Below are 24779 nucleotides of genomic sequence, written 5' to 3' on the forward strand. Positions count from 1 at the left end.
GCACACTTAAGGGACCTTCAGTTGAGCAGAAAGTACACTATTTGAGAATTGTATCAGAAACAATATTTTGCTGAAACTTACTGTTTCACATTATCTTCCTACAAAAATGGGAAGAGAAACAGTTCACTACTTACTCAGTATAATTTTACCAAGGATAAAAGTGGCAGGGCTTCCACAGTGAGTTTAAATTAAGGCTTGGAAATAAAAATGAAATTCCCTAGTCAAACACATGAGAAAAGACCTCACTGTTAAGTTTGAAAGTTTTTACTAAAATTTCCAGCATCAGTTTTCCATCTTGAAACTCACAGACTCAGAGTGCAAGGAAGAGCAAGGTATTCCAACGCTGAAAAGGTGTCTAGAAAACTGGAAGTGCTATAAAGAACCATGCAAAAATCAGAATGTCTCCAACCACATGCAAAGCTGCTTCAGCCAAATTTTTGCTTAACCTATAAACTGTTACTACTGTTAAATATGAATTGCATGTCCATATCTGGTCCTGCCAAGGGAAAGGCTTGACAGAGGGAATTTTGACAGAATTTCATTTCTATTCAACAGCATCTGACCTTGAGCCTAGAAAATTCCCTGGAGGACTGTGGTGGGACAGTTTTTCTGCTTCGTTCTCTTTAATTCTCAAGTCTATTCATCTTTCTTTAAGAAAGAGCCCATAATTACTTTTTCATTAACAATATACGTGCACATATATTAGTCTTTAAATTTCTTGTAGGAAGACAGGTGTCTCCAGTTCTGATAAAGTTTCATTTGGCCCTCTGACAGGAACATGCTCTTCCTCAAATATAGCAGAGTACATCTGTCCTCTATTAAACCAACGTAAATGTGGATTGACTGAACTAACTTCAGCTGAAGTACATGGATATGGACAAGAGCAGAACTGCACCCAGAAGCTAGAATCAAATTTAAATTTGTGTCTTAATATGCTTTCCAACTTACAGTTCCTTAGATTTTTTTTCCTTCTGAACTGGTTTTTGACACTTTCCTAAGGAATCTCACTGTGTATTTTTTTTAAACCAAACAAGTGAGCAGAGGAAGGTAACTCAAATAATACATTTGTTGGCACTTCTGTCAGCTGAATTATGCTTTTTAGACATTTCAGCAAATAAAGACATGTATTTTGTTTTTACAATACTTGAAAATGTTTCGATGGCACTTTGAACTAACTGCTTTTCACAGCAGACATAGTCCTGTCAATTTTTTCTATATGGAGAGTTTAAGATTCAGCTTTCTACTCTAAAAAGTAAAACATACCTTGCACCTAATACATAAGGAAAGATCAAGCAGTAGAGTTATTAATTATATGCATTCATATTTAATGAAGGTTCCCAAGTAAAGCTGAATTCTTTCTCGTCAGTTATTCATTTTTATAGTGTTAAGCCATCTTTTCACATCTCTCATGCCAAAACTAATCCAGTATACAAGACCAAAAAAACAGGTTCTGGAGGCACTTTCTGTATTCCTCTGTTATCACTTCTTTTAATGTCTAGATCAGAATTCCTGGACATAACATTATGCTCCATTAGAGAAATTAAAGGACTTCATATCATCCATAAGAATAAAACTGGAAAATGCACTGTGTTAGGAAATAACAGGCACGTATGTAGCTTTCTGAAGGTGCAAGAGAAGCAAAGATGTACTGGTTTCTTTTTAACCTGAGAGATGAGGGCAAGTCACAGTTTCTCAAAATACACTTTCTATTGTTTGTTTCTACTTATGGGGTAAAGCATGAGAATTATAGTGCATTTCAGGTTAACAAATTTCATAAATGAACTGCATCTTTCAGCCTAACAGTGCTTTCTCTTGTCCTTAGACTCCATAGTCTGCCAGTGCATAAGACAGAAGTTTTACAACTTTTGCCAGCCCCCTTCCCACATCTCCCTACTGAGGACTTAGAAACACTAAAACAGATGCTATCCAGCTCCTGCATATTATTGCCTTTCAGTTGAAGACAATTCTGATTTTCTTCTTTAGTGGATTAGGATCTCCTACAAAAAGTTTCTTTGACAAGCAGATCCCTTTTCTCCTCTCTCAAATCAGCTCCCCTAGACTGGAGGTAGCCTAACAGTTAAAAATATCATGATTTTGTGGAGTAGCATTTAAAACAACAATCTCTGCTGCTAATTTACTCCTCTTATCCATTATAAAGTTAAGATAAGAAAAAAGAGTAAATTAAAAGACAGATTTTAGACTGAAAGGGAAGTAGGTAATCTGACCACAGAAGTGGAATCCTTGAACTGAGCAATAAAACCTCCAAGTCTGATATCATCTAACACATTCTATACAAAAAGAAAATAGGATCCAGATTAGAGAACAGGAAAGACCAAGAATTTTGAATGTTTAAGAATAAACCTGCTGGACTGATAATAAAAACCATTAAGTCCCTCATTTGCAATAAATGATATGATTAACCAGTAGAGAATTGGTCAGTTCATCTTACAGTATTAATATTTGTATCAGGTGCTAACTATCACATCAAAGGGAACAAAAGAGCATGTCTTAATTTAATATCAAGTGAACTGCTTGAAATACCTATTAAGAGTAATGTAAAAGTCTAGAGATATATGGTATCATCAGTACCAACCTCTCAAGTTCCCATCAGGTAAACACAGGGCTTTGCAAATGCCTACCAAAATTCTCTCTGTAGAGTATTTTAATGGTAACTATATATTAAATCCTCATAGAGTTCACACTGCCATTATTTACTGAGAAAAACTTGGGAATCTTGAAATTTGAATCCAACAATATCAAATGGTGGTGCATAAATTAATGCAAAGAGATCACTGAATAATAAAGAACCTCAAAGACATCAAACTAAAAAAATTACCATCCCTCCCTCCCCCCCAAAAATGGAAAGAAAAAAAAAAACTACAACCAACCAAAAAAAAACCAACAAACCAAACAAAAATCACAAACAACAAAACCAAACAATCAGCACAGTGGAGTTGATTAGAGTGTATTTTAAAATACTTTCCCTCAATTTTTCTTGTGGGCAAGCAAGACAGCATTCCTCTGTAATACATCACAGTATGAAAAGTGGTGAAAACTGTTCAGTTTAACCTTGCAACGGTCTCGAAATTCTACCGGTCATCCAATTTTCATTTCCAACATGTCTTAAAACTGTTTCTGCTATGCTTTCTGTATTACTGATGAAATCAATGGAATTTCTTGTAAATAACTGCAGTCACACTGAAGTCACAAAGGAATAAATGAGGTTCCTGAATTGTATAACAAGTTTGGGGGTTAAAACATTAGTTTCACACCAAAAAACAAAAATTGAAACATTATTTAAACCTTCTAGTGGCTAGATACAGTTCACTAATTAACTCTGTCAGTTATTACAATCATTTTCATATCTAACAGGTTCATTTTTATCAGAGTCGTAAGGGTTTATCCATTGGGAATCTGAACATGTTATCAGCAAATCAGAAACATAAACTATTTCTATTTGTATTGTATTTTATGTCACACTGATATTGTTTAAAAAAACTCTTGCTACTCTTGATATCCTAACCCTTGTAAATCATATCAAATTAAACAAAAGCTTTCAAGCTTCAGCTTATGCTTATTCCTGTAATTCCATATTAATTAATTAACTCGTGATTAATTCTCAACTAGTCATATAACTTAAGTTTTATAAAACCAGATTTAACTATTTTTTTTTTAACCACAAGATATGTTCAATTAAGGGAAATAAGAGATCTCACACAGGCAGGCTTTTTATTTGTAGAAATAAAACAGTGGGGTTGAATAGGCAATGAAACTGCATCATTAGAAAATAGGTCTTTCATATCAAGAGCCATCAGCTATAAAGAGACCACAAGCAACTAGTGTTGATGCCCGAGGCTCTTTCCAAAAGAGAATACATAATAAGTCTAATGGACTGCATGGCAAGGAAAAATTCAGATTGTTTATCTGTCTGCACCTATCAGGCCCAAAAGAGATTTTTAAAAAAGCAGAAGTACAGAACAGAGACATTAAGGAAAAGAGCCTATATAGTAAAAAATATTTTGATGCATGAGTATGCAATCTTCAACTGTGTAATATGGAAGTAAAAATAATTTATGTATAGATAGACAAATACATGTGTGTATGGCTATACAAAATTTATAGAAAGAACATATAATATATATTTCATAATACTAAATGGATTTAACCATGTAGGACAGAAATATATTTTGGACTGGAAAATATGTGTTGGAAGACAAAAAAAACTTCACTAAATAATTAAAATCCTGGTTTTAGGACTTTTTAAAAGCTGATTTAAAGACTTTTTACAGGCATGGATAATTAATTTTAATCCTAGCTTGCACAGAAACACAGGAAGAATAGTAAGTTTAGTTATATGTTCAAAATCAACAAAGTTACTGTCACACCTGAGCAGAGAAAATATGTCAAATTTCCAGTCCCTTGTTGCAGTTACTGAATTCACACTGCTCACATAATTTTTCAAGACAGAAAATGCTTCAGAAATTAAGAGTTACTGTTATGGACTGTACCATCTCTTGTACTTCCTCTAACTGATACTTCAAAGACAGGAGAGTTTTCTGCCCAATTAACTCCTCCAACAGATTTAAACCAGTGGCTAACAATCTTTTTCCAGTCCAAAGACTCTTGAAAATTTGCTATTGTACTTAAAAACACCAAAGAGCAACTGTAAACCTATCATCTGGTGGCTTCGTTTTCTTAGTTACTTTTCACAGCCTTCTACAACAGCAAATTGAAAACCATCAAACAACTTATCCAAAACAACTTTATAATATTTACCAAGAGACAAAAAAAAAAAAAAAAGACAAATCTAAAAATGTAATCTGTAAGGAATCTATTACAATTTTCTACAGTTTGATAGAAAAATATCTACAGGTTTCTCAAATACCTTTCCAATAGCATGACATGCAAGCCTTTTATGTTCTATGAGCTGATTTACGTTGCTGTTTTGTAATATGGGGAAAAAAACCTCTGATTTGCATTTACTCTATTATTTTTGACAATATCTTAAAATCCTTTAAATATAGCAGAAAAGGACTTTAAAATGTTGTCTGACATTGTGCAGCTTGATCATATTCATTAAAATAAATCCTTAGACATAAGTACCAATGACAAAATTTGCTGAGGCCTTTGTTGAGAAAAAAAACTTCAGCCTTGGAAAAAAAAAAAGATCTGAGCAGACTGCCATCATATTCAAGAAAGATCCTGCTGAATTCATCTTTTCGTACCTGTGTTGAGTTTCCATCCATAATACTATGCCAGGCTTTTGAGGGGTAGGAGAATGTGACAGATGAGCTTTGTTTACACTGCTTAGAGCAGAATGCAGAACTCTCTGATTTAGCTAAAATAATAGAACTGAATGTTCCAGGTTCTGTTTATATATGCATGGTTGCTAAACTGTAGAATAGAATGGAATGGACTAGAAATGGCAGCATGCAACAATGTCCAGACAGTCTAATGACACCCAAAGCACATACAGAGCAACTGCCAACTGCGCTAATGGTGCACTCTGTTGATTCTTCTAATTCAAAATTCTCTGTCTAAGGTTAAATTAAACCTTAGAGTACTTGAGTTGGACAGATTTAAAAATCCAAAACAAGGTATCTGATTTCACAAGACCAGACTTCCTTCCTTCTCATGAGGAACAGATTAAAAAAATTATAAAATTAAATCGCTCAGAAGGATGCATTGACACTAAACTGCAGACAATATATTCTTGCCTGTTACCAAGATACACAGCTACACTTTCTCAAGGTACATGCAGCACCTTCAAAATGCATAAGATTAAATATAATTAAATATAATGGCTGACAATAACAAAGAAAATAGTTCCTCTCTATGCAAAACCTTAGCGTTCTCCTATGCTTTGCAGAAGGCTCATGACAATATCCCATTTTGTGTATCACAACAATCAGATGGCTCACTAAAATCTACTCATCTCTACTGAAGTAATTTCTGCAAGATTTTACCCTGACAGGCACAAACTGGGTTTTTTTAACAGTATGTGGGAGTTACATGTTTTTCAATGAGGGGACTGTGGGCATCTGACAGAACTGGATGGCTTAGTTTGCATGCAGTGAGGAGTTTCTGTCTATGCAAGGAAGGATCAGGTTCCACATTTCACTTTAGTTCCCAAATGGTATCACCATTCTGAGCAGTAACAAGTACACTGTGTTTGAAATAACATTTTTTGAAGTTTGGACTAGAAATAGAGGAAGAATCAGATCATGTTTCCTTTTCCATTTTATACTTACCCTGCATCAATTACATTAGTTTTGTGAGCCTCTCTTCATGACCACAGTCAGTGGTTCTACAGATCATAAGAAGGCATGGAAATACATTGCAGAAATTGCCTTTTCACCCACCTATCCTACATAGCTATGTTGAAAAGAAGCAATCTTCACAAGAGTGAAAGAACCTGCAGGACTGTTTCAAACTTCTGAAAAGTCCCATCCCTTTCCCTTTCTCTCCCACCTTGCCTAGCTTTATCCCATTTGTCCTAGCTTTATCCTGAGACGAAGGAAAGTGTCTGCAGGATAAAGACTCTCTGACTAGGAAGGAGGAGCAGGACCATTCAGAGCAGACATGCAAGTTTCTTCTTCAAACTCATGGCATTTTGCTATAGACTTATGGAAGAGCCTGAAAGATTTCAGCTTCCAGGTGAAACACATGGAACAGGCAGTTAATATTCCCTGATTTTGACTTTGAATTGACAACTTCTCCACTCTGGTTTCTACCTTTAGATTTCTTTTCAGAAAGACAAGTAGATTGTTTACTATTACTTGAGATTGAATCAAGCCTTCCAAACCTTACCAACACAGACATCAGACTTCACAGGAAAAGTGGGACTTTCAGCAGCTGTGGTGGTAAGCTTTGAAGTTGTCTCTGTTGCAGCATTTGAAGCTGAAACAAGCATTAATTACAACGGAGAGCAATCTCCTGTGCAAAGCAATGCAGATTTAAGGAGTCACATAGAACTACTGAAGCCAGGAAAAATATGCTGAGAACAATTCTGAGGAAACTTGTGCACATTCAAGTTAAGCACCAAACAACAGTTTAAAAAAAAGAAAAAAAATTATATAAGAAGCAAAAGGAAACTGATTGTGATAGACAATATTTTGTGTAAAAATTCATTGTTAGTTTTTGCTGAACATCAAAATGAAGAGGGGTTTTTTTAACCACAAGCTTTGCAATTTGTTCCATTTATCCCATCCCACAGAAACAATCACTGATAGTAGAGCTGTACAAAAGCATATACAGAATTATCTTTAAAAATATGCCTTATCACAGCAGTGCTTTGATTACAAGCACAATTTTATCCAATACGCTAAATGCAAAGGGGGGTGGAAAAACAAAATGTGAAAAAATCAATATTATCAACTGCATCATCAGAGCAGCCCTTTGCATAGGAAAGGCACAAATGCCTTAGGGGAAGCCATCTGTCTCTTCTAGTGTGCTTTGTAAACAGGCTTCATTTGCAACAGTTGTGTTCATATCTTTTGTTCAATACCTGACTTTTGTCAATGGCGTAGGTGGAAGGTAAATTTCCTCTGCATCACACTCTTATCGTGAGGATGTAACACAGTATTATCAGAAGGAACACTTCTGTATTAATACACTTTCATTCTAGCTGTATCTAAGAAATAAGTAGCAAGGACTTTTCCTAACTTCTGTTTGACATTCATATACAGTGACACAGGACACTGATAGAGTGATACAGCATTACAACAATTTTTCAACAATGAAGACCTGTATAACAGAAATATTGTCTAACTGTTTACCTAAACCAGTTTTGCTCTGCCTGAAGACTAACCACATTCCTGACTTTCTCCAAATAATCACACCATTTAAAACTTAACACATGATTTTAAGATGTGCTCGCACTTCTTCATTTTAATAACAGAATGCCACTGATATCTTAATTTAGACAAGAAAAGAAGTGGTAGATGTCAAAAATGTTAGAAGAATATATTTATTCCCACTGCAGGAAAAGCCTCATGCTTTATAATACTGTTAGGCTGGATTATGCAAGCATGGTCATCTATCAAGAGATCACAGAAGTCACTGAAGCACAGCACAAAGTTTGGAGAGAGGTACAGTAGTTACCTACAGTAGGTAACTTCCATAGCAGCAGCTATAAACTGACTGAAACACCACATAAATAAGGTAGATTAAGCTACACTGAGATCTGGCTTAAAAAAAGGAAGCTTACAAAAATTAGCAATTCTAACTAGCATAAACATTTACGGATTGCATGTGTGATGTATGCACTAATTTTCTATTTCTCCACCTTCTGAGCTAAGAATTCAAATGCAAGGTTTTAAGTCCATTTCTCAGCATAGTTCATGTCATTCCTTTATGAAATGTACTGTTTATCCTTTTCTTGATTTGATTTTACCACGTACATCATACCTTATGTTGACCTAACCCATTCCACACATAGAAGTACTTAAAACTGGTAAAATTGAGGAGAAAAAAAATACTACGTATGTTTGACACATCACCCATGAAGTGCATGTTAGCCATGCACTTCATGGGTGACTTTACAGAAAAGGAAGTTTAAGATTGGCATATATTTATCACAAAATCATAGAAAATGCTGAGTTTGAAAGGACCCACCAGGATCATCGAGTCCAACTCCTGGCCATGCACAGAACACCCCAGGAATCACACCATGTGCCTGAGAGCATTGTCCAAACTACACTAAAAAAAAATTTACTAAGAGCAAGCTGGTGGTGAAAGGATTGCAAACAGCCACCTATATTCCTATATTACAGTATCATAGTTGATAATGAAGGGACTTCTTGGTCCTAGATATCACCTTATACAGAGATATTAGCATGCTTTTATTTTTATTATTTTAGTTTAACCACTAAATTATTTTTTTAAATACAACACTGAAATTGCAGAAGTTTTCCAAAAACACAAGGTGGTTATTTTAAAGATGTAGTGACAATCAGAAATGCTACATCTACATGTAGCATCCACAAGTAGAATTGAATAATTCAATGTTAGAGAAATATGCACAGAAGAAGAACTTTCCCATAAGACTGTGGGCAAAAGCCCACTCTTTGATCCAAAGCAAAAACCCTGCCAAACAATCCTTGCTACTGTCAATAATAAACAAATATTCAGAAAAAGAAGATGCATAAATGGAACTTAAACTAGCTGCAGTTACCATGGAAACAAGCAAGATTTACTCAACACTTCCTACTCTGTTCCATTATCATTATCTCACGAACTCAAATGGAGAACATTGTTCCTATTCCTATGGAAACCCTGGAAATAGCCCACATTGTCACAGGAGATTAAGGCAATCTAGAACTCATCTCTTGGATTCATTTATGTGCCACTAAGGCCTATGAAAGACTAAAAATAACTAAACAGCCAGAGTTCATTTCTCAATAGAGATGAGCAGAATCTGAACTACTCCCTGTGAACAGCAGATAAGTAACAAACATCAAAAAGCAGTTTATGATCTATGAACAACCACGATGAACAGACCTGTAGTTACACTAACACACTGGAAGGGACGTTCTCAGGAGTTTTGTGCACTGTCTTTATACAAATGCCCTAACTTGGTAAGGCTCTGCCCTTTCATCCTTATGCCATTTGTCTTATTTGTTGACCAAGATGAGGAAAGGGGAACTTTTATAATCTAAAATACATACGTAACTCTTTCATTCTCAGAAGTCCTAAAATAACAAACGAAATCAACAAAATCACAAAATGTAAAATAACAAACAAATTTAAAAAAATCACAGAAAAAAAAAAGAGAGGGGGGAAAAAAGCAAAACCACCACCAAATCACTCAAGAACATGAAATATTCTGTGCTTTCTGCCTGTGCAGTCAGACTTGGAGGCTGAGAAAGGTTTTCCCCTTCTCCTCTAGTTCAGAAACCTAGAGCACAATGCAAGGGAGAATATGGCACTATTTATTTTTGCCCAGCTAGGGGAGTCTGTAGGTGACACCAAACTCTGTTTAACTATCTAAGAAAATTTGTAATTTCAAAGCCAATAGTCTGAAAAACAAATTTTTTTATCAAAGAATGCATGTGCTTCACTGTTGAAAAACTAATGTCAGATTTGGATTTGTAAAAGGTTTGAAATATCATGAGTATGAAAGACTAAACCACTGAAGAATACATTCAATTTCTGTTGTCTAGTCAATTAGTACATTTTATTCTAAGTTAAGTGTTATTCAGATTAACTGAATCCTAAAAACACTACAGGTGCTCAGAAAAAAACTCACATAATTCCACAACAAGATTGGTTACAAGGCATTTCCAGGATGAGAGGGTCCCACAATGGAAAAAAAGAGAAAGAATTAAAATTTATGAGAGCTTTGTTTATCCTTGAGAAAGCTCCATATTCTAATTCTGAGATGTTCCATTCTCAAGGTTGCTCAAGGTTTCTCTTCCTGCTTTGCAAATCTAGTAAAATTGCTGATACTGTCAAGATGCTGTCGAAAAATCTGTATGTATATCAAATGAACCTGCCTCTCCAATTTTGCATCTGTCAGGGATACCAAATTATCCTTTGAGCTCCTATTCTCATTAAAGACAACCATTACTATCTTTGGAACTAGGGAGAAACCCCACATAATAAACTAAAACTAAGTAGTATATAGCACACTTACATATTTTTCTCAGGAAAATTTACTATAAATACTTAAATATTTATAAATCCACTGGTTTTCCTTGCTTGCATTTTCTCAACATACTCCACCACCTCCCAAACAATACACCTGAATATACTACTTAAAAACACAGAAAAATCAAGACAAACCCCATCAGTAAGTTTAATGGCATTGCTTCATGTATATTTTTTCTCTCAAGTGCACTCTTGATACAATTTTTAATCAATCTCCTCTATGACATATGTATGAACAAAACCTATACCTTACCTAAGCAGAAACAAAACTGATATATTTAAAATGTTTGCTTGTGCAAGAGTATTGCAAATTATTATTACATTTCAGTACTACATGTGTTTATAATCAAGCTGTGATCATTATAAACGAATTAGAAAACCCAAAGGCTGAAATTTTTATAGTGTTGTATTTCCCTGAATGAGCAATGAGGTCTTCTAGCATCTTCAGAAGGGTCTAAATCTTTCCACAGTAAGCATTTAGTGCACTATTTACTGGATGGTCTTTGATTTAGACTTTTAGCCATGTTTGGAAGTTTTGATATCAATTTCTATAAAATTGTAACATGTAGACCTTGCAAAATGAGACCCTTTGCCGAGCAGAGTCCCAAGATAATCCCAACTTTTATTACTAACCTCAAAATTCTGTTCTATCTTGCCAAAACATTTGTAAGACTTGCAGTTTTCAACCTTTGAACATGTAGGACAGTCTGAGCTGGGGAAAAGAGAATGACTGCTGAATTTTTTGGATAGATGAAGAGAATGTAAAAACAATTATATAATCCAAAGATACTATATTACAGAAAATTTCTATTTAATTTAAAATGTATACTAGAAAACACATTATCACTTGTAATTTAAAAAAAGCCCCTTCATATATAACTTCCTTATCTTTAGGTTTTTTAACTGTAGTTAGTAAGTATTAGGAAAACAACGCAAATAATCTTCTAATTAAATAACTTAGTAATAAACAGTTCTTCTCTTTCTTTCAGTGCTGACAATATAAAAGACATTTTGATCATGCAATGCTTAAAAAGTAAATTTGCCTGTTTTCAACTGACTGTCCTTTAGGTACTGTGAGAGTCAAGGCAGAAACCAAAACCACCACATGGTGTTTAGCACAAGCTATATAAAGCTCATATCTCTGTTATTTGCTTACAGGCCATGTGTTAAAAATAGAACAAACAATAATTTTCTTCACGATTTTATCTCCTGGATTTGCAACTGAAATAATGATTTTTCTTTATCAGTTTAAAGGAGAGTCCACATTCAACTGGGTCCTAGATTGAACTGTGTCAACTTCAACAATATACATATGACTTTATTTTGTCTATCAAACACTCAACCTAATTAAGGAAATGTTTTTCTTCTTACTCAAATGATTTAAAAAAAAATCATTTCAGGAAGCTAAATCAGCTCGTAAATGCCTTTAATTTCCTCCATCTTCAGATTAATTATGAATGTTTCTGATTCTTCTTTAGAAACCCATCTCAGGAATTTTTATCCAATACTTGCATCATCTACAGCATTATACGGCACTTCAAAGTAAATCATATTTCCCTGAACAGATTTTAAGTAAACTGCTACCTTCTACTATTATTTATATTTATGCCACTCAACATCAACTGCAAACAAAACTGCATGGGTTCAATTAAATCATGTACTTATGCAGTTTAATATGGACACATTTTTGAACCGTACATCAAATTCTCATCTACATTGTTTAAGAGCAAAAGTCACATTTTCAATGGTTGCATCACCAAGAACACTACATTCCAGTTGTGCTTTTAAAACCTAAAGTATGAGGAGAAAAGGATATTCTGACCACACAACTGTAGGGACTGTGCCTAGCCAGCTATACTACTTCAAAAAACAAAACCAGTTTCTTATTGAAGGGCGTTCTGGATCACCCTCTATAAATCTCTTCCTCCAAAGCCTGCCCTTCAGATGAAATTGGGTAGTGTGAATATTCCTCTGTGCCTAAATCACTTCTGAAATGTCAGGAGTAGACATTTACTCCTAAAGCAGTAAGAATGTTTATTTCCATTTCAGTACTTCTATCTTTACAATATTTACATAAACTACTGAATCAACTGCAATATTAGTAAAATCCCATGCACCTGCCACTTTTATGTCTATTCTGCCTATTCTTGCTGTCATTAACAGAATTATAGACTAGGAGACACTAAGTTGACATAGTGATAAAGCAAGTAATGGTCAAATGTTTTGAAAATTTGATGATTTAATTATTTAAAATTTCCCATTATCATTTCTTATGATGCTCACCACAACAACAAAGAAAACTCTTTTTAACAAAATGAAAACTACTCCTAGAGACTCAAAGTACAGGAATCTGTTTCCTAATGGTTGTCTGTCGGAATTAAAACAAAAAACGCTCTGAGGAACCACGAGCAAAGGGCACACGTGGAGATATTAAAAAGATACATTTGAGAAACTATTCTTTCCAGTAAACCTGCTCTCCAAGTCACATTGTGAGGGAGTAGCATACTAAGAAATTATACAAGCATTTCATACTGAAGAACCAGACATAACTGACCACTTTTGTGAAGCAACACACAAAACTGATAGCACCAATTCTTCTGTGCTCCGAAAAACTAAGAAAGAATAGATACAAATAATATCCAGTTTTACATAAGAGCACCAGTATAAGAAACTTTTGTGTCAGGGAGACAGTTAATTCTGTCAGTGTTCTGAATCACTTCCACAGAGAATGTGCAAAAGTTCTTCTGCATATCGAGATTAATTTGCACAATACCTGTACCTTTGGCTTCACCTAGTTAGCTCTATCATGTGTAACTAAAAATACCACCAAAAATTAAACTACAACCCTGGGGTGTTTTTTCCACAACTCACAGCAAACACTGCTGACAGGACCAGACATCCCTTATGAAGAAGTTTTACATAGAGTTTCAGAAACTTTATTTGAAAGAGAAAACTTAATTTTAATCAAAAGCAAAATATTTCAAGGTGTGAGCAAGTTTAAATTTCTCCTCTCTTTGTTTAGTCTTTAAATGTAATTCTTCCTCTAATCAATGGAATGGGAGAGGAGGAGATTAGGAATATGGTTGGGTTTTTTCAACTTTCATTTCAGTTATAGAACTCTTCCCTCCCTCACAACCACCAATGAATTAAATGTTTTTAAGAAAACTAGTGTGGAGGGGAATCATCTCTATCAAAGACTCCAGAGTGTTTGTCGAGAATGGGTTGAATCATTTCACTGTCTCCAATGACCCAGATCATGAATAAAAAGTAACATCCCTTACTTTCCAGCAGATGCACTGAAACACGAGTTCATAAATTCTGTCAGAAAAAAATAATTTACTACAACAAACAGACAAACAAAAGTTATGTTTCAATTAGTTCTACAGCTACAAAGGCCTTCCAGTCTATATTTTAAAGGTTGTGTACTGATTTTCATCTATTATCTTAACAGAAACATTAGATTTCACTAAAAAAATGTGCAAATGTTGATGTAAATGTCCAATTTACGCTATGACACTATGACCTGTAAACACAAATTTTTGTCCTGTATTTTCCATAGTGTTGACCTTTATTTTCTTCACTAGTAGGTAGCCAAAAAGTTTAAGTATTAAAGAGGTAACTATAGGAGAACCCACCATACAAATATTTGTTTCAACATTCCCAAAGCACTTGTGGAAACTGATCTGATAAATTAGAAAGTTGTTTTGTAAGGTTACTAGGAAAGAAATTAAAGTGTCAAAGATACAGTGACAGATTTCAGTAGAGAGAGGTCCAAAAAGTGGTGTGCTTAGGTTCCACAAACAGCACTCGACATTCCACTAAGATTCACTGTGAAGAAAATGGCTGTCCAGGTAAGAATAATGACTGAAGTTTTTCCATGAGCAGAAAACACAAATAAGCTTCTACTTCACACTGATGTGTGTTCAAGATTGGCCTAACTTGTCTCCTTCATTTCTCAAATAAAACCAGGCAGCAGTTACACAACTGCCTTCAGGTGATCATGCTGAACTGAAGATCAATTATAACTCTTCCCAATTCCATCTTCAGTGGGTTGCTTTTTAAGCTTCTTTTTTTTTTGTAAACATTGAATGTATAAGACTAATTTTAATTTAAACTCGCACAACGAAAAAGTGTACCATAATTTTTTTAGCTGCAGATATCTCATATGATTTTGATTTCATAGAACTGTGAAATCACCAGTTCTTCTTCAAGTGAAAAAAAATTCCACATTTTGATTCAGAAATATAGCTATTAGGAAGAGGCTGTATTAAATTAGTAGGAATTAATGAGTTAAGTCCTAATATTTTCAAACATTTTTGCTACATCCTATATGTACAAATAATGTGAATATTACCTCTAGCACAAATGTTCGTTGAACATATAGCAAATATATCCACAAAGTAAAATTTAAATGAACAGCAAATGTTCATATGGGAAATGGTCCTCCATGAATCTTGTCAATTCAAATAATGAAACTAATGAGTGTTATATTAAAATAAATTCATCTTGTTTTCTAAACTAAACAAAATGAACTAACATATTCCATACATTGCTACATATTTCTCAGATAGTTAGTCATATTCATAAACCCAGGTGTGCACAATACCTGTTGCTTACACCTGACTATAGATATACTCTCAGAAAGAACCTAATCCAGCAATATTGGTCAGCTACTCTGTTAGAAAATGCAATGGTAAACTAAGTCATCAAATAGAATTGAATGAGTTCTTCCAGTATGTTGAAAAAAAAATACAGTATAATGTATTTTATATCATTTATATTAGGTTTTTGTCTTGATTGTTGGTTTATATTTGTGCTCACATATAGCTCAGTAAAAACAACACAGGCCAATTTCTCACTGCATAGCTAGGAGCAGAGGATTCTGGTTTTGGGTGATTTCTACCCTTGATACTTGAATTAGAACAAGAAGCATAACTAACATTTTTCTTTTTTAATGCTGAAGAGTTCAGGAAAACATGCAAAATGCCACTTTTCATAAGACAATATGTCAACATGCCAGTTTCACATAGAAGATATATAGTGCTCAAAGCTGCAGTGAACACGCTTTCAAGCTATAGATAAAAGTCAGCAATTAACAAAAGCAAATGGGAAGAAGATATTTTTAGGAAAAATAATCAAAGTAATATTCTTGCAGAAACAAACAATACAGTGGCAATTGAGTCACCTCAACTTTTTACTGTAAAAGACTTGACTGAGGAGTGCAATGTCTTGTCTTTTCCTCCCTTCCCTCCCCCCTCCAAATAATTACTCTATAGACCCAAACTGACTCACCTAAAAAAATCCCTTAACCAAAATAAACAAAGACACAAATCCTTTTTCAGTTTAACCCAAAAGAGTTACAAAGTCTCCTGGGATTCTCAGAACTTTTAAATGGGATTTAAATCACTTTAGCTGTTAGTTTATAAGTACATGCATTCTAACAAGGAAACTAATCAAAATGAAACAGGAGACACCTACTGAACTCCACAGAAAACCCTTGGCAATTTAGTATTTAACAAGGTTCTAATGTAATTATATTCAAATAAAGCAGAAAACTACAGATTTTTTTCCAGTGGATCTTTAAACCACATATTATCAATATGTGGCTCTATTTGATGCATAACTGTTCACGTTTGAAAGATTTTCTAAGAGAACATACTACTAATCTATTGAAAATATCACAAATCTCATTGCATAGCCAATTAAAACTTGTCTTTGCTTTATAGCTCTGACTACTATGTACACTTGTAACACTGTGCTTATTTTCCAAATTGGCTTCTGTTTTTCCCAGCACAATTTTAATTCCAGACAAAATAGGCCTAAAGTTTTATCACCTAATATGAAATTATTAAACTCACTCTTTGTAGCACAGTTCAAAATCATGGTGCCAGAGTACTGAAGTACTGAAGAGTACTGGGGAGTGGTCTGGAAGTCAGTTTTTCTTATTTACTGTCTCTGTCTCTCTCTTACAGTGGGAATTAGTCTGCTATTTTTACTTCCAAAAGAGAAAATTGGGATTGACTCAATGCTGATGAAACAAACCAATCAAAAATCCTCCACTAATGCTCAGACACAGTGCTTCTTAAAAAAAATGTTCTTTAAAATGAAAACATAGAAAATCATAGAAAACTTACAAGTACTCTGCCAGTTAATGTCTGGGCAGATATCATGACTCCTGCCCAATCCTTCACAGACGTCATCCATCCCACTTCTGCTGCCACATTCTCCTCTTTTTCATCTGTTGGTTTGCAGGCTCCATCTGCCTGTGTGTCTCCACCACCATTGATCTTCTGGGCCTCCTGCAAAGTAAGTATTTGGATTAGTTAATGTTTAGCGATTTGACAAGGAAAGCCAGAGCAAAGTTATGGCTAAGAAATGCTATGAAAAACAGAAAATAGGTCTCCCTGGATTCCTGATAGATGAAATTAAGAACCTACTTGGATGTATCTCTTTGGAAATTATAGAAATAGAAGTGTTCTATACGGCACCAGACTAACACTAGATAATAATATTCTCCTTGACATTACATCTTAAAAACATATACTTGGCATCAAATATGCTATATGTTCCTTCCTTATAAGCAGCATAAGTGACAAGAGCTCTGTATGCAATTATACAGCTACCTATAAATGAATTTGTCACATATACACTGAAAGACCTTTGATTTATTAGTTCAAAACAATGCATACTGAGTGTGAACATAATTTATGCACAACTTTAATTTAATATCACTAGAATTAATTATCTGAGTAAACCTTCACTAATAACCATGATGTAACAAGACAGTAATTATCAAGTGTAGGGGAACAAAATACACCATAGAGAATCTGCAGGGAGCTGCCATGCTATCAGTGAACCAGTTTTTCAATGAAAGTGTTTAATGTATCACAGGAATTATTCTGCCAGTAAGTGGCTCTCACAGAACGGAGAGCTAGAAATTAAAGAGGAGCCTCAGCTGCACCAAGCTTACTGATGAGTCACAGGCACTGGAATTCATATCTGTCTCTCATGGATGTTGCAGAAAGGGTGCCGTGCTCTGTAACTGCCTGCTACGTGCTACAGTCACTGGTGCTGCACAAAAATCAAGGGAAATGACAGGAAAAGCCAGCCTGGATTGTATAGCATTTAAAACAGACCACATGCAAAGTATCAGACTGTGCCACGAGCGTGCCTTTGGTGACAGCATAATACTAATGACTTCCTGAAGACTTGACAAGTTATGCTAAACAAGCAGAGGGGAGGCAGCACGATTCAGTGCTGAAGGAAGCACCAAGCACTTGAACTTCTCACATAGATCTACACTACTGCTTCAAGCACTCTGCACAGACCAACAGCTTGAAAGATCTTGTTTATAGATGACTTGTCTGTAGGCCACTAAGCAGGAAATCAACTGCCATTAATGCCCTTTGGGATATCTATTATACAAGCAAAGATGCTTGACGCTGGTTATGTGATTATTATTACTACAGTAGGAATACTACACTGCGAGGATCAAAACACATAGCTGTGAGATGGCCTTGAGGACACAGCTGGACATCAGGGTACAGGCACTTCCTGACAGTACTGAACTAATAAAGCAGTTGCATTGAATCTGCCAGCAAAGAACAGTAGAGCAACGTTAAAAATGTAATATGGAGACCAACAGTTGTTTTTAGAGAATTGCAGCATCACAACTTAATTAGTTAATCAGGTTCTTTCTTCTCTGACAGTTTCCCTCCCAAAAAGCAGGCTCTGTGTTCTTACTAGCAATTACAGCACAGTGCATGATGTGGCTGTATTGATAATAACATATTATTCAGAGTTACAACAGTAATTCAGTACACTTCCTAAGCAAATAACCAGACAGAAGATAAAAAGTACTTTGTATTTGCATAACTGGACCTCATTCACTGACAAATTTGGACACAGTGAATCAGATGTTTTGCACTCAGCATTGAATGACATATCCTGCACTGCACACGCACAGAGCACAACCTACAGAAATGAGCTCATTGCAGAGGACAGTGATGTACAGCACAGCATGAGGCATTTCCAGCAGAGTAACACCTGGCTGGAGGCAATTTGTGACCCATAACATCACCAAGCTGTATAGATCAGTCCCAAAGAAATGCCTTGACCACCATCAGGGTTTTGATTATAATTCAAGAAAGAGAAAAGTAGGCTCAGTATAGCAGACATTGCAATAAAATAGAACACTGAAGCTAGACACATCTCCAAGGTTCTGGTCACTCTCCCCCAGAGTCTCCCTGACCCCTCTGTGGCTCAGGATGCCATTTCAGCCCTGTCCAGGGCCACCTGCTCCCACAGCCCTGTCCTATCCAGCCTTAGTGAGCCAGATCCCACAGCCTGGCCAACCCACAGCCAGTTCCCCTTGCCTAGCCTGATCCACAGGCTAAGATCCCAGGCTGGCACCCAGAAGGCTCCTGGCAGCCAGGGCTCTTGTCCCACCACCCCAGCCAGGGAGCTGGAGCAGGACCCTGGCCCACAGGGAGCCCCCCAGTGTGGTGACAGCTACTGACTGGTTAAAAAACTACACATTCCATTTATTTCTCTCTTCCCACCAGTCTCTCTGCCTTTTGTAAATGCTAGAGCTTGTCTTTCGGAATGTAGACTTCACACACCAGATTTTGCTGCATGGTCCTCCTCTGCATTGCACAGCAAGCTTTCATACTCTGTACAAGTTTATACTGGATGAATTAATGTGATTTTCATAGTAAAGGAGTTTTAATTATCTCTTCCTCTCAGATAAGAAACTGAGGTGGTAATTAAGTGCCTAACTCAGTCACTAGAGAAGTCATTGGCAGAGTGAGGATGAAATCACTGTCTTTTTTGATTTTTCCACCTAGTATCCTCTGTTTAACATCATAGGGATTCATACCTTGCTAAACCTTCATAACTATGGATTTTGACACAGAAAGTCACAGAAATACAGATCACTGAACAAAAAGAGCTGAATTAAAAAGTACATTTTATGTTAGTGAACTTGGAAATATTAAGGTTGCAAAATTCTGTTATTGTGTACGTGTTCCTTCCTTACTCCCAACCTTTTTGTCAATAGATGCTTTTACTCATAAAACTATAAAAATAATTAAAAATCTCCTAAGACTCAATAAAATAGTAGGCAATTTACTTAACTGAAGGAGAAAGGTAGTTTTTACATTTTGAAAAGGTTTTCATAGTCTAAGTTCTTTTTGTTATATTGACTTTTGGTTGCCAGTAGAATAAAACAGTAAGTCATTGACAGACCTATTCACTATTTGATTCTCTAAAGGTATTAAAGTCTGTAATATGTTTGAATGGCTGTATTTCTATATTTATGCCACTTACTCCACCTCTACTAAAATCTCCCACCCATATTATTTCTAGAATGTAAGTAAAACAATTATCCCCTGCCAAGTATCATTTGGAGCAGACTCTCATGATCAGCCTAGCTCTTACCACTATTGCAGCTATAATTATTATGCAGATTAGTTGCTGCTATGTAATATTTTTGTTCAGCTTGGATATTTTACATTTTTCCATCTACATGGCTAGTTTCTTATCTTACTTAATTGACAGCTGAGTATTAAGAAAAGTTTGTCCTAAGTCATTACGTCATTATGCAGAAATGAGGAGGTTTAAAGACTTCTTTTATTTACACTGAGTACAAATCAGACCTGTTATCAAGTGTATAGTCTGTTCCACTGCTATTTCTTCACCTCATAGCATTAAGTAACCAACACCAAAACCTGGAAAAGGTGCTTAGAATAATAACCTGACAGTGACAATAATTGTTTAATTATTTACAAGTTCAGTATTACAAGTAAGGTATATTTATCCACTCTGCTTACTCTGTTCATTATTTTAATTACTTGAGGACAGGAACATTCAGGTAGATTGAGAAGCAGCATATTTTGTGAAACATATATTTCCTGAACCTAATGACAAAATGGAAGACATGATGAGGTGTACAGGCATCAGGACTCATTATTCTACCAATCGTTTAACAAAGACCTGGACCAGAAAGTTCAATGCTTTGTCTCCTATTTTCAATAATAAATATTGATTTAGATTACCTAAGTTCTAGAATGCTTAAACACAGTTAACCTTAAGGAAGAAGAATTCAGAACGGGAAAAGACACTCAAAACCATTTAATGGTTGTGAAAATGTAGTCCTGCCTGCTCCATTTCACCTCTCTAGAACACCTGTACAAACATAGAACCACTGCATAGACACTCCATTCAACCCAGGACAACATGAAATAAAATCAGAAGATTATTATGAAACCTTAAAACATCTAAAAATAATTTGTCTTTTCAGAAGTCCTAAAAACACAGGATACCATAAAGACTCTGAAGTATGGTACTGAAAAAACTTGATCACTTGTTAAAATACGTTAGAAAACACAGGAAACAGGCAGGTAATGTGAGGGAAAAGAACTGAAACAAAGAAAAGGACTTGATATTCCCATTTATCTAACATCTAACTAATTGAATATCACAAAAAAATCATAAAGTATCACCTGTAAAGAGAATACAGGGCATTGAGTCATGCCCACATCACTCAAGAGAAGACAGTATGCTCAATTTAAGTAGAGGTTTAAAAACAATAACACCAATATAGCAAGTTCAGTATTAGCCTTTGAATTTCATCCTAGATAACACAAGATGAGAAAAGGCCTGTCAGAATGGCAGCTGCACCTAGTTCAAAGTATGCAGTAATAATTCAGTAAGAAAATATAGTTTGGCAAGTTAGGAAAGGGCTGCTAATTGCAGGTTGCTGGCATCATTATTGCCATTAACCACCCTTCAATTAATAGCACTGCATTCCTAGAACCTACATCTTAAGAAAGGTTTTATATCAGATCAACAACACTTCCATATTGGCCACTCTTATACATTAAGAACCTATGTTTATGTTCCTTTCCTTTTCATTCATCAGTTTTCCCCAAAGCCACCAAGAGATGCTATGTGAAGAGGAATAATTTTGCATGTAAGACTATTTCTCCTTTCTGTTAGACAAACCTCTAAAACACTGAGTTTAAAATTATTAGACTTGTATCAATAATTTAATTCCGTGTCCTTAGATACATTAACTCACCATTTCAATAAGTCCAAATAGGGGTCTTAAATTTATACAAAACCATAATATTATGCTTCATTCTCAGAAGCTGGGCAATGAACAGTGCATGATAAGACTCCAGGTAACTACTGAATACATTGCCATGCCAGATGCTTTCCATCAGATATAGTTACCATCTGCAGTCTTCATCTTAATAGTTACTAAGTACCAATTCATCCAATGATAAAAACAAGTAAAACAAGAAAACCCTGAAGCAGTTCACCTGCTCTAATGCAGTTTAGGAAACACAGGTTTTCACTGGATTATTAATAAACAAAACAAATGGGAATGTGAGAAATGAATAGCTGCATGGAGACTTACAAACCTCTTGGAAAACAGTCAGTCTTGCAGGAAAGAGAAAGCAGAGGCTAAACTAAATGTGAGCTAAACTGGCTTGTCCACAGCATCTCCTTGAATATTAGGTTCATAGACAAGTCATTAAGTTACATTGACGCCAGTTATCATATTGTAGCTACAGTTTGACTGGTTTCAAAGGATTAATTATTGATACCAAGACAAACATTATTCCTTTCACTGAATAGAAGAAACAGAATGATCTGTGGAAAAGATAGCTGATGAGATAACCAAGCATTTTGCTCTCATAAAATATTCATAAGCTATATAATTTGGTGTTTGCGAATTTGGTAGGTTAAGAAAAGTAAGTCAAAAACAAGAGTACAAAAGTTTTCTTATTAGTTTATGACTGAGATGTTAAGCTCCTGTGAGACTATTCTTTTTGTTTTCTATATTCCTGCAGGAATTCTGAGAAACATCTCACTGGTCCTTAATAACAACCAGAGCCTTACTTTCTGTGCCGGTCAAAAAAAAAGAACAAAAAAACACACCACCCACTTTTTTTTGTTTGTTTGTTTTCCAGTGACCAGCTTTGCTGTTGCATTTGTGCAGACTTTAAGTAATCCTGACAGATTTTTTTGTTCTGTGCCCTTCATATTTCCGGTATGGGTTACTTGTATAAAATCCCTTTTTCATGTCATTGCTATGACTGACAAAAATTGCTGCAGTAGAGGAATTAATTCTAAAACCTTGACCTGAGAGGCAAGGGAAACTAGATTAGTAATATATAGTGTTCCACACACGATTCCCCAAATAGTACAACAGTCTGTCAAATGAAGGGTTCCTGGGTATGGTTCTCACTTAAAAATATGAAACAGCACACACCTACGTTATTTGAAATCTGAAGAAAGTACAAAAAGATTCAGTTCAAAGATTAAACATTTCTACATATTAACAGCAGTGTTATAATGTAACACTTTCATTGATGTGAAACAATATTTCCAAATAATTGGAAAGTTGACTGATAGATTTCCATACCAGCCTAAGAATAGAGAGGCATGCTGGAAGTCCCTGTTGTGTCACCAAATTTTGCAAGTCCTCAGCCACACTGTGTAGGGTCTTCACCTCATAGCTACAGAACAGAATTACAGTGGTTCTGTTGCATAAGGATCTTATAAAGATAAATATTTTTAGTGTTTCAGTATTACACAAATGGAAGACAATGCAGGCATAGTGTAGGGAATCAGAAAATAAGACACTAAAATCTGGTAAAGATTGTTAGACTAGTTATATAAGACAAACATATTAAGACAGATGTGTAAAAGGGAAGCAATTAAGAACTATAGGCATTATAGTGAAATGAAAAAGGACAGTCATTACAGACTTACATGCATCCAAATGGACAAACAGGGTGTTTTTTAAAAAACATGATTGGTTCAAGTTAGCAGGAGTTTATATCAATAGTTACACAGACTTTCACCATAAGTAGTCTTAAATAAAACAGAAATTAAACTTGTAAAAATATATTAAGCACTATCGGATGGGACTTAGTTACCAAAACTATAGAAAAGAAGTGTCCATTAATGGAAAAGCATAGAGAAGGGTAGAAAAGTACATGCATTTCCTGTTATCCTCCCATTTTACTTCTTCCCACCCAACAGAAGGCAAATCAAAGTAAGAACACAAGTGGAAGTAAAAGTAATTCAGGCATTGTCATGAAATAAAAACTGCCAAATTACTTATATCCTATGAAATGATTAATCCAGAGAAATTTCTTTTTGTCACAGACGATAAAAAATTTTAAATATCATTAACCCAAAAGTCTCAAAGTGCTTCACAAATGCAAGAAAAATGTCTTAAAAATGAGAAAAAAAGTAAGAAACAGTGGGAAAATCACCTAACTTGTTTATGCTGATTACAGGAAGTACTCTAGCTGATTGCTTGTAATTTTGTTTTTGTTGTTACCATTAGGTAGTATGCAATTCCAAGTTTTTCAATCATCACCTCTTGGCACATTTTTTAGTACCATGAAAGGATGAAAAATACATTGAAAAAATAAAACATTTGATTTTTCACAATTTTAAGAGAAATATCAGTAGTAAATATTTTATAATCTATGTGATCTAGATTATAAGAGTAGTTTTTACAAAATAATTGTGTGGTAGAAGCCGAAATAAGAAAACTACTGAAATAACTATTCACTGCCAGGAATAGTCAGTATTAAAACAGGTTATTAAAAGGTTCTGAAAATAGAAGGTTTATTGCACGAAGAGATATTCACAAATACTATGCACAAAGTAAGTATCAAACTGCTTTGTCAGTGAAGGTAAACTTCACAGTATCTCTTCAGTTGCATACTTTTCTCCATCCTGCTCAATCACAAAAAGGGAGGTTTTTACCTACTAGCAAACCATACACTTTTTCATTGCATTAACTTCATTATGATTTCTTGCTTGTGCTATCAGGGGTCTCCAAGAGAAAGAGATGCAGACTGAATTGTAAAAGGAAATTTTCCCCCTCTTCTATGAATTACAGAACAGCAAGGCACTTAGCACCTGTGACTAAAACTCATGCTCAAAATCACCTCTCTAATACCCAAAAATCACAAAGAATCCATGGATTAGGAAAGGCAGTACACAGCTTAAGAGACACAGCTTATACAGTATACAGCTTATGAGACAGAGTCTCTAAGCACAAGGTACTGTAACTACTCCAAAACTAGAATCTTGATCTT

The 24779-nt window shown here is 35.1% G+C and overlaps 1 protein-coding gene across 33 annotated transcripts in view; it reads right to left on the reverse strand.

The window, feature by feature from the left end:
* Positions 1 to 24779, reverse strand: part of KCNMA1 (potassium calcium-activated channel subfamily M alpha 1) — a 460281-nt gene that overhangs the window by 319689 nt on the left and 115813 nt on the right. For all 33 annotated transcript variants that reach the window (XM_051800818.1, XM_051800821.1, XM_051800820.1 and 30 more), the window contains exon 2: positions 16785 to 16949. In XM_051800818.1, coding sequence (XP_051656778.1) covers positions 16785 to 16949 — 165 coding nt within the window. The remainder of the gene's footprint in view (positions 1 to 16784; positions 16950 to 24779) is intronic.

Source organism: Manacus candei, unplaced genomic scaffold (genome assembly GCF_025592945.1).
Source record: "Manacus candei isolate 608988 ecotype Guabito, Panama unplaced genomic scaffold, ASM2559294v1 h1tg000050l, whole genome shotgun sequence".
Classification (NCBI taxonomy): Eukaryota; Metazoa; Chordata; class Aves; order Passeriformes; family Pipridae; genus Manacus; species Manacus candei.